Consider the following 12,108-nt stretch of genomic DNA (forward strand, 5'->3'; position numbering starts at 1 on the left):
GAGAGAGAGACAGAGACAGAGAGACAGAATTGTTGTTAAGTGTTGTCAAGTCACTGTTCCAAGGAACAGCTGCTGTGTTTGAGCTGCTGACCTTGTGGTTCAAACCGACCTTGTGGTCTAGTGCTTTATCCTACAGCAATAGTCCTGGTGTGATACTGTAGAATCTATACTGGACTTTGAATCACAAAGCTCAGCAGCTCAAACCTTAGAAACTCTATACGGGGTCACTATGAGTCAGAACCTACTTGATGGCACTTAACAACATACACATATATATGTATATATATTCATTGTGGTGACTGGGTACCACTGAGTCAGTTATATAAGTTTGAAAGAGAAAGATACTTGTCATGGGTAACAACAGGGAGGAAGCGGGACACCTGTTGCTGCATGGAGGGAACTGCAATCACTGAGATGAAATAATGTGTGTGATCTGTTGAATGTAAAACTGAAGAGCTTGTCTATAAACCTTCATTCAATTCACAATTTTAAAAACAGGTGGTATCATTTAAGAGTTAACAGGGCTTTGATTTAGTTAGTTTGGAGATGAGCCAAATACAAAATCAGAAGCCTGTGGGCCACCTGTAATAATCATTTTTTTCCTATGGTATTCTTGCTGTAAGGATTACTAGTTTATTAAGCTTCTAATAAAAAATGTCACTAAAGTTTCAAGAGTTACCTGCAATACTCCAGTATGAGGCTTGTGTCCATATCGATATTCTCCACAAGAGCTTTAATGAGGTCTTTCTTGGTGACAAAATGTTGCCTGAAAGCTGGTTGAAAAGAAATCTAAAAATAGAAAAAGCAAAAATAAAATAAAGTTAAAATTCCATAAATATCCTATGAAAATGAAATACATGAGAATAAAGTCAGACCACTGTGAATGGTCTTTTAAACACAGTTGTATACTGAACAACCTGGGTTTGAACTGTGCTTGTCTACTTAATGCAAAGCATCTCCAATGCTGTAAAAAGTTAAAGGTTTTGCTGATACAGGAAGCAATCTATGATAGTTATGGGGCCAGGAGGGAAAATTATTAATGGGCTAGAGGGTAGACACATAATGGGCTAGAGGGTAACACGGGTGACAGGGCAGGCAATATACAACAAGATGGAGATTAGCAGAGGAAAGAGGAAGGTAGAGGGCAACAGAGCAGAATGCAACAAAGTGAATAGAGACAAATGCCGTTAACTGTTAGTACGTGGAGGAGATTGCAACCATGCAGTGAAGCAAGGTGTATGGTTTGTTGAATGTAAAACCAATTATTTGCTCTGTAAACCTCCAATAAATATACAATTTTTTAAAAAAAGGAAAAAAGAGAATGATTTCAATATGTATTCCATCAATCCCCAGATTCTTGTTCTTTGCCAGTCTGTGCCCTTACACTTCTTCCTCCTGTGCCACTGGCTCTTCATCATTTACTACCTCTTGAAATGGTTCAACACTGACATTTCTTTTTGGTAGTGACACTGTGTATTCATTCCATCTTCGCTGAATGCTTTCCGCATCATTCAATATTTTCCTCATAGAACGCTTCAGTATTTCAAGTCGAGGCTTGAATTTTTTCTTTAGTTCTTTCAGCTTGAGAAATGTTGAGTGTATTCTTGCCTTATGGTTTTCTAACTCCAGGTCTTTGCACACTTCTTTGTTTCCTTGAGTTGCCCTTTGAAATTTCCTATTCAGCTCTTTTACCGCCTCATTTCTTCCATTAGCTTTAGCATCTTTATGCTTGAGAACAAGATTCAGAGTCTTCATTAACATCCATTCTGGTCTTTTCCTTCTATCTTGTCTTCTTAATGACCTTTTGCTATATTCCTATAAAATGTTCTTGATGCCATCGAACAACTCTTCTGGTCTTCGGTCATTAGTTTGTTGCACTAATGCATTAAAGCTATTCTTAGATGACCTCTAAATGTAGGAGGGATATGTTCAAGGTCATACTTTGGCTCTAGTGGACTTTAAAAAATTATCTTCAGCTACTTGTATATGAACATTAGTGGTCTGTTTCACAGTCTGCCCCTGGACTTGTTCTGGTTGATAATATGGAGCTTTTCCAATGTCTCTTTCCACAGATGCAGTCAATTTGATTTCTGTGTGTTCTATCTGGTGAGGTCCATGTTTAAAGTTGCCTTTTATGTTGTTTAAAAAAGGTATTTGCAATGGATAAGCTATTGGTCTTGCAAAATTCTCGCATGTGGTCACCAACATAGTTTATACCACCAAAGCCATGTTTCCCAACTACTAATCCTTGCTCTTTGTTTCCAACCATTGCATACCAATCACCAGTATTTATCAATACGTCTTGTTACATGTTTGTTCGATTTCAGACAGAAGGTGGTAGAATTCTGTAATTTCACCATCACTGTCTTTAGTGGTTGGGGCATAAATCTGAATAATAGTGGTATTAACTGGTCTTCCTTGTTGTTGTTAAGTGCCGTCAAGTCAGTTCCAACCCATAGCGACCCTGTATAGGGTTTCTGAGGAGCAGCTGGTGAACCTGAACTGCCGAACTTGAAGTTCAAACGGCTTTGCAGGCTGGCACATTAACCCACACCGCCACACCAGGACTCCGGTCTTCCTTGGAGACAAACGGATATCTCTTATTACAGACAGCATTATACTTACACATAGATTTTGAAATGCCATTTATGATGAGTAATGCGGCACCATTCCTCTTTAATTTGTCATTCCCAGCATAGCAAACCAAAAGCTTGCCAGATTCAGAATGGCCAATACCAGTCCATTTCAGCTCACTAATGCCTAGGCTATCTATCAATCTTTAGGTATCCATTTCATTTCTGTCAACTTCCAATTGTCCTAGATCCGTACTCTGCAATTCCATGTTCTAATTATTAGTGGGGAGTCCTGGTGTTGCACTGTGGGATAATGTGCCAGACTGCAAAGCCGTTAGAACTGCAAGGTAGGCAGTTCAAGCTCACCAGGCGCTCCTCAGAAACCCTATACAGGACCGCTATGGGATGGAATTGACTTGACGGCACTTAACAACAACAACAAGTTATTAATGGAGATCTTCAGCTGTATCTTCTCATTTTGAGTTGTTCCCCACCAGCAAATGACGGCCATGACTGCTTTACTCCATTCACAACATCACGGTCAATTCTACTTTGAGGAGAAAGCCTTTGCTTCCTCGTATTTTGAGTGCCTTCCAACCTAAGGAGCACATCTTCCCGCAGACATGTGACAATATTCTGGGGCTATTCATCATCTTCGAACATTCAATATTCCGGTGCTGACGGTGTTCAAGTGCTCGTCACAGGTTTTCAATGGCTAAACATTCAGCAGTAGCCTCTTCTCCTTCTTCCTGCATTGTTACATTCCTGTTAAGCCAACTTTTATATTTACAGTAAGAAGAGCTAACACAAGAAAACAGAGGGAGTTTTTTGCAAAGCGGAAAATAAGAACAACTCACTTTTTCATAACAAGCATTTACAAAGCTTGGAATATCTGTCTAAATATTTCAATATTATCTTTAACTCATAACAGCAGCAGAAAACAAAAATATGAGGCAAAGACTAGGTGTAAAATATTATCTAAGTGCTAATCAGCACTCTGTATATTTATGTATTCACAAGCCATCTGCCAGTTTGTCATAGTATGGTAACTTGAGTGTTGCCATAATGCTGGAAACGTATGCCGGCAGAATTTTACATACTTGCAGGGTCACCCATGGTATAAACAAAACAAAGCAAAACGATGAATGACACAGGCCCAACTTATTCAAACAGGTAGGAGTGTCTAAATTAAGACTAGGAAAATGAGGAGATTTGCTATTGAAAAGCCTACGAATCACAAAAGAGCATGATCCAATACAGATGAGGCCCTAAAAATGGAAAGTACTCAAAACACACAGTGGCCTCAGCGTGCCAACAGCCACAGAGATGGCAACAGTTCTATCTGCTGCACGTGGGGTTGCCTTCGGTTAGTGTCAACTCTTAGCAACACAGGTATATATGTATATGTACATGTATTGCATATATGACAAAGTTAACATATACATGCATGCACGTATACGTTTATGTATATGGGAAATGTAACCCATATGTATGCACATGCATGTCATTGGTCTTGCAAAATTATATCATGTGGTCTCTCCAACATCGTTTATATCACCAAAGCCATATTTTCCATAAGAAAGCTAACATGTATGTATGCATATGTATGTTTATGTGAATGTGTATATGAAAAAGCTAATATACAGTTTTTTGTTGTTGTTAGGTGCCAACTCACATCAAGCTTATGCACAATAGAATGAAACACTGTCCACTTCTGCACCACAAGCATGGCTACACTTGAGCACACTGATGCTGCCATTGTGCCAATCCATCTCATTGGAGGTCTTCCTCTTTTTTCACCGACCCTCCACTTGACCAAGTGTCCTTCTCCAGGGACTGGTCCCTCCTGATAATCTGTCTGAAGTATGAGATGCGAAGTCTAACCATCCTGACTTCCAAGGAGCACTCCGGCTATACTACTTCCAACACAGATTGGTTTATTCTTTTGGCAGCCCATGGTACTATTAATATTCTCCTTCAACACCAAAACTCAAATGCATGAATTCTTCTACAGTCTTCTTTGTTCACTGTCCAGTTTCACATGCATATGAGGTTACTGAAAATACCATGGCTTGGGTCAAGTGCACCTTAGTCTGCAAACTGACATCTTTGCTTTTCAACACTTTAAAGAGGTCTTGTGCTGCAGAGTTGTCAAATGAAAAATGCCACTTGATTTCTTGACTGCTACTTCCATAAGTGTTGATGGTTGATCCAAGCCAAATGAAATCTTTATCAATTTCAGTCTTTCATCCATTTAGATGGATGTTATTTACTTGTCCAATAGTGAGTATTTTTGTTTTTTTACATTGAAGTGAAAACCATAAAGAAGGCTGGGGCCTTTGATCTTCATCAGAAAATATTTTAAGTCCTTTTCATTTTCAGCAAGCGAGGTTGTTACTGAGTCTTCCTCCAATCCTGATGCCACATATTTCTTCATACATATGAAGAAATATGAATAAAAAACAAATGTATGCACACATGTATGTCTCTATATGTATGAGAAAGCTAACATGTGTCTATATGCAAATGTATGAGAAGGCCAACATATGTGTGTTAGTGTATGAAAAAGCTAACGTTATGTATGGGAGCATATATATGTGTGTCTACATGAGAAAGCTAAGCAGATGAAAATGTCAAGTCTCTTTTTATTCCTTTAATAATACAGAAAAGGGAAATGAGGCAAAGGATCCTTACTTCTGTGAAAGAGGCACGTGTGTATTTTATAGTTACAATTTATGAGTCAGTATAACACTTAACAACAACATATATGTACATATTCTCTCTCAAAAGTAAAAGAAAATGAGATCTTTGTTTGAACTTTTCCTACAGGGTAGTTATTGGAGTAGTTGAAACCTCGTAGAATGATGACGATTACTCACACCAAGTTTGCTGAGACGGACACCCCACTGGGCATCGGTACTGAGTTCGCAAAACTTAAGCTCCATTTCTCTTTCCTGATAGAGCATGGCCAGCTGAGAGCCTACCAGAGCGATTGCCTACAAATTATAAATAGAATAAAAATTCAACAGAAAGTAGAATAAGTTCTTTAAATGAAACCCAATGATAAAAACCAAAACCCTTATAGTGATAAAAGTAAGCACTGTTACACATTGCTTTGTACAGTCATTACTTCTTACATAATGTGGAAGTAATTCAGCTTTTCATATGTCAAAACTATAACCTAGCTTTCGATCACAAGCAAAGGATACGTTCTAATTATCTTACAAAAGGCAAAATTCACAACAAACAATACCCTAAACAATTTTAACTTGTTCTGCAAAAAAAACTAGCTCATGGTCCTGAAATTCTAAAAACATCAAGTGTCATGATTGCACATTCCAGTTATAAACCAGAAAAAGCTTCAGGAATTCTTTGGGGTAAGCAAAACTTATGGCATTCATGTGTATTCACCAGAATGTAACTAGTCAGGGAAACGCTGGTAGAAATCATGAGAGTTACAGAAACATCTTCCCTCTAATTCTTTAAAACCTTACTGGCAAACCTAGCTTCATCTCTACCCTCATATCATTCACATTCTATGTTTAGGAATCAAAGGTGTGTTTCCTTCGGTCATACCAAAATTTTGTCGTAATTCTGCCATGCTTTGTCCACGAGCTTCCAGAGGTTTTCAAATACTTCTTTTTTGGGTAAGAGAGTGCAGTAACCCAATGCCAAGTCCAGGTCCACCGAGCGACAATTGAATACCTGCACAGGTAAAGCAGTTAGAGAAACAAATTCTTCACAGTCAAAACAGAATGAAGTAACAGCAATGCGATACCATCTCACACCAACAATAACAGCAAAGATGAAAAATGGAGAGGACAATCAATGCTGGCAGGGATGTGGAGAGACTGGACACTCCTGCATTGCTGGTTGTTGTTGTTGTTGTTGTTAAGTGCCGTCGAGTCGGTTCCGACCCATAGCGACAAAATGGTCCAACCTCTCTGGAAAGCAATATGGTGGTTCCTCAGAAGGTTGAAAATAGAAATACCTTATGATCCAGCAATTCCTCTACTCGGTATTTACCCACAAGAAATACAAGCCATAAGACGAGTAGCTATATGCACACTAATGTTCATAGCAGCACTATTTACAATAACAAAAAGATGGAGACAGCCAAAGTGCCCATCAACTGAAGAATGGATAAACAAACTGTGGTACATACACACAATGGAATATCTATGCTACCTTGAAGAACAACAAGCAAGCCACTACATAACATGGATGAACCTTCAGGACATTATGCTGAATGAAACTAGTAAGTCACAAAAGGAGAAATACTGCTTAGGGCCATTATTGTAAAAGAGTAAGAAAAAGAACCCTCACTAAAGGGGAGAAAAAAATTATATATATATATGCTGATCACCAGGATGTGTGGGATGAGAGGAGGGGAGGGAGGGAGGGGAAGATAGAGCACAGGGTAGGGAATAGACACAGGATAGCTTGGGTGTGAGGGGGGCGGGGGGGCCAATACACAAGAAGGGAGAGGGGAATGGGAGAACAGTTAGGCAGGTTCGCATGGGCTAAGTGGGACAGAGGTAAATGATGAGGTATGCACAACCTTGGAACAACAGGGCCCCGGGATACAGGGATTGAGGCACGGTTTGAAGGGATAAACAGGGGTAACAATGTTCAGATGCTTGGCTGTCTTATGAATCTTGGTTTCCCTGGCCTACCATTGTAAAATAGACACTTGATAGGGGGAGAAAGGAATAGCCAGAAACATCACTACAGAAAGCTTGTTAGTCCATCTTCAGCCTATAACTGATTGGAATACCTTAAAGGGGGCTAGAAGTTGCCCAGTGAAAAGAGGCTTCCTGTGGAGCCTTTACATTGCACAAGACCATAGGTGGAATCCAGAACCCCATCAGAACCGAATGAGCTAGGAAATTTCCACTGGAAAGGATGAGAAGACCAGCCTGGAACAGCTAGAACAGAAGATACTTGATGAAAGAAAGACTGGCAGGAAAAATCCGAAACAATAATGGCAGTCTGATTGACTACTACAAGAAAAAGTAAGCTGTTCACCCAGGAGCCATCAAGGCACGTGGTCAGGACCACTCAGAGCAAACCGGCTTCCAAGACTGAGACTCAAGGGGAATACATGAGCAGTCATATGGTCTGGCTGGTGACCACACTGGTCATCGATAAGGGGAAGAGGGGGAAAAAACAGCAATGAAGCTGTGAGCTAAGCCTGACCACATTCAATAAACCCCTGTGAACCTGGGTGGAGAACTGGATGGCCAGCAATATGGCAAGACCCGGTGACTCCTGGGCCCAGAGGCAGTGACATGGCCACAGAGGACTACAGTGGAGAGTGAAGCGTCCAGCTGATATGGAGTGAGGGGAGATGCAGATAGTATTCATACTTGCAGATAGTACCCACTTGACCTGGCTTTGATGGCTGGATGATCAGAACTCGACTAGAAGAAGAAAGAGGGGAAAAAAGAGTAACCTGCTACAATTTGATGAGCTTTACACATACTCATGGATGTAGTAGCTCAAAAAAGGGAACAAATCTTTACAGCAAGGATCACTCCCACCCCCTTGGTACACAGGGTTGACAGGGATGGACAACTTAGACATTGGCTACCCAAAATGGGGAGGCCTATAAAGGCAAGAGGAGTCCTGGTGTAGCGCTGTGGGTTAACGCGTCAGACTGCAAAGTCGATTGAACTGCAAGGTCGGCGGTTCAAGCTCATCAGCTGCTCCTTGGAAACCCTACACAGGGTCATATTGGGTCGGAAACGACTCAATGGCACTTAGCAACAACAACAATAAAGGCAAGAAGTGACTGGTTTACAAGTTTTCAAGAGGGAGCCTAGTTCCAGACGGGGTAGGGGCAGGTAAAATCACCACTGAATGATTTCCAATCCGTCAGGACCAGGCTGGCGAAAGAAAATGGGGATAAGACTTTTGTGGTACAATAGTGAATAACTGCCATCAGGACTGACTGTGAGGGTAGGAAATAAAGAAGTAGATGTTTTTTGACAAAAGAAGAGTGATTGATTTTGTAACCTAGGAGTGGAGGTCCCTGGAACCATCAAGTGAGAAGAATGGAAGGCAGTACCCTACCCAGAGAGGCAGTGACGCCAGGGATGGAGACAGAGAGGATTACATGGACAGATGGAGTGGCTGGGGACTCAGGGAGGGAGAAGGGCTGTGTGCTGGCGGCCGGGGGTGGGTCTGTGTGGTATACCTTTTGATTATTTGATGATTCACGGAGGGGATGGTAATCATTGCAATGAAACGAAATAGAATAGGATGAGTGTAAAGCTGATGTTCTCCCATGTAAGCCTCACAATAAAAACTTTTTTAAAAAAAAGCCAGAATGAAGTATCTAAAAGACTATATGTTATTAAATTTCATTGCAGATCTGTTATGGATTGAACTGTGTGCCTCAAAAATGTGGTACAATCTTAAACTCTTATATCAGCACCTGTGATTTGAATGGCATCCTGGTGTGGCGCTTTAGGATAATGTACTGGATTGCAAGGTCAGTTTGAACCACAAGGTCAGCAGTTCAAACTCACCAGCCGCTCCTCAGAAACTCTATACAGGGTCGCTATGAGTTGGACCCGACTCCAAGGCACCTGTAGCTCCACAAGCAACTCTAACAAGTTCTAAGGCTCAGAATCCTTACCTTCTCAGCAGCATTACAACTTTACCCTTTTTCTTCACATCTGCAATACCTCCTCCTTCTCACCTCCTTACATCACTGAGAAATCAACCAGAAGAGAGTGCCCTCCTCCTCCCATTGCCACATCACTAGTCCTCCTGCACCTGAACCCAAACATTCTGTCTTCCCTTTTGCCACAATCAACTGTTCTTGTCCACCCAAGACCAACCCTCCCACTTGCTCACTGAATCCCTTGCTCTCTCATCTACTTAAGGATACAGCTCCTGAAAAGTTTTTTTCTTGGTAATTTCCCCCTTTCTCTGAGAGTCTATTAAGGTCCCTTGGTGAAGCAGATGGTTTGTGCTCAACTATTATCTGAACTGATGCCTTTGGATTATGGTGTTAGAATACTGAAACAGCACACACTGCCAGAAGAACAAACATATCTGTCTTGGAAGAAGTACAGCCAGAGTGCTACTTAGAAGCAAAGATGGCACGATTTTGTCACATGTACTTTTGACAGGTTATCAGAAGGGACCAGTCCCTGGAGGACATTATACTTGGTAAAGCAAGGGGGTCAGTGAAAAAGAGGAAAGATGGACTGACAGAGTGACTGCAACAATGGACTCGGGCAAAGGAAAAGATTGAGAACTACGCAGGACGAGCAAGGTTTCCTTTTATTGTCACTTTGAGTCGGAGTTATTTGATGGCACCTGACAACTAACCAAAAGGTTGTCGGTTCAAACCTGTAAGACAGAGCCCGGGCAATATGCTTTTGTAAAGATCTTAGCTCTCCTTTGTAACACTTGGGGTTGCCATGTGCTGGAAGTGACAGCAATGGGTTTGGGTGTTTTGTTTACTTTTTTCTGGTTTCATGGTGTAATATTGGTATCTCTTATCTTTCCAATAAAATCTCTTAACATCTTTTGCTACTAGCCAATTTCTCTGCTCCCCTTCAAAGCAAACTACTGCAAAAGACTCTTCTGCAGTGTTTCTTGGCCTCAGCTCAAATAGATCTCCCACCCACCAGTCTGCCCAAACTGTTCTTGCAAAGGTCACGGATGAGTTCCATGACCCAACTCAATGGTCACTTCTCTGTCCTCGCCATACTGGAACCAGAAGTATTTGTGGCATTAGGTGACTGCTTCCTTTGATAAACACTCTGCAATAAACTTCAAAGACACCAGAGTGCCCCTGGTATTCCATTTCATTGGCTGTTTCTTCCAAGTCTCCTCTGTTGGGCTCTTTCCCGCTACATGACGGCTAAGACTCAGGGATCTTCTATCAGTTAGGCTTAATGACACAAAAATGCTGATATTTGAGTGTTTAACCCACAAAAACAATTCTGTACACTTCACCTTAATATCAGCTACTGATGATTTCCATCTCATATCTACAACACAGATCATGAACTCAGTATTTATGACTCATGGCCGGAGAGAGCCGACAAAAGACTTAGCACATCCAAAATGGAATTCCCTCTTGATTTTCCCCAAGTATGGTTCTCTACCAACTCGCACATCAGGAGTGGCAGCACATCCTAATTACAAGCCTAATTACTCAGGCTGAAAACCTAACAGTCCATCTCACATCTCTTAATTTCTTATTTCATATTTGTTACAGATTGAATTGTGGCCCCCCAAAAATATTGTTGTAAATCCTAATCCCTGTGGTTATGAATACAATTTGGAAATGGTTTTCTTTCTTATGTTAAGGGGGCAGGATTAATGTGAACCCAACCCAACCTACTGCCGCTGAGTAGACTGGCCCCACAGTGCAGGGTTACTGAGTCGACACTGAATCTTAGTCACCGTGTATACAGCTTTTCTCCCACGGATTGGCTGATGTGTCTCAATTGCCAACCTTGTGGTTGCCAGTTCAGAACTTATCCTACAGAACCACCAGAGCAGATTAGGCAAGTGAGTAAGCACAGACAGAAGAAGCGTATCTTCAAGGTACCAGGAAACCAAAGATGAATAGATACAAGGACCATCCACCAGAGCAAGCAAAAAGAAAGCCATTCCTTGGATCCAGAGCCCTGAAGTCAGCCTCCTAGGAGAAAATGAATGTTTCTCATAACCACCCATTTGTGGTGTTTTTGTTATAGCAGAACTAGATCACGCAAGTCAACATTATAATTGAGGTTAGATTGTGGACTGTATACATTTGGGACAAACAAGCCTTCTGCCATCGATGTGACTCTGACTGTTCATGACAATTCTACAGAACAAAGGAGACCTGTCTCACTGGGTGTCTCAGGCTGTCAGTCTTTACGGGAGCACCCTCCTCATTCTCCCACGTAGCAGCCGATGGGTTCAAACTGTCAACCTCTTGGTTAGCAGTCAATGCTACACTGGGGTTATGTAAAAGAATATTCTTATTCTTAGGAGGCAAACACTGAAGCACTTGGGGTCAAGATTCAAAACATATGCCACAATCTCCTATAGGGTCAGAAAAAAACTATATAGTATTTAAAATGATGTGTGAGAAAGACACAGTCATATCAGCAAATGATACAACTGCAGGTGAAAGGCAGTAAGTGGGTACAGGGGTTCTTTGTACTAGTCTTACAAATTCTCTGAAAATTTAAGAAGTAGAAAGAAAAAAAAAAAGCCATCTGACAAAGGAAAACTAAAAGGCCATGTAATCAAAAGTCTACTGTTGTTGCTGTGTGTCACTGCGTCAAAAAGAGCTCAGATAAGAGAGTGTGAGTGCCCATAGTTTTCTTGGATGGCACTTGATGGAAGAAGGTCACCAGGTTTTTCTCCCACATAGTCAGTCACTGGGTAAGTCTGAACTACCAACCTTTCCGTTAGCAGCAGAGCGCTCAACCGGTGTACTACAAGAGTTCATTAAGGGTCGGAGAACAAACAAGATGGTAGATCGGGTGGAAGTGCAGTGAAGGAGCTCCGCCAA

General features: G+C 41.3%; 1 protein-coding gene across 1 annotated transcript in view; it reads right to left on the bottom strand.

Annotated features, from left to right (window-relative positions):
* Window positions 1-12,108, bottom strand: part of KNTC1 (kinetochore associated 1) — a 141,721-nt gene that overhangs the window by 63,963 nt on the left and 65,650 nt on the right. Inside the window, exons 40-42 of the mRNA XM_006865485.1 lie at window positions 6,150-6,278; window positions 5,453-5,569; window positions 680-789 (exon numbers count right to left, since the gene is read on the bottom strand). Coding sequence (XP_006865547.1) covers window positions 680-789; window positions 5,453-5,569; window positions 6,150-6,278 — 356 coding nt within the window. The remainder of the gene's footprint in view (window positions 1-679; window positions 790-5,452; window positions 5,570-6,149; window positions 6,279-12,108) is intronic.

The sequence above is a fragment of the Chrysochloris asiatica genome, unplaced genomic scaffold (assembly GCF_000296735.1).
Source record: "Chrysochloris asiatica unplaced genomic scaffold, ChrAsi1.0 scaffold00078, whole genome shotgun sequence".
In the NCBI taxonomy this organism is placed as follows: Eukaryota; Metazoa; Chordata; class Mammalia; order Afrosoricida; family Chrysochloridae; genus Chrysochloris; species Chrysochloris asiatica.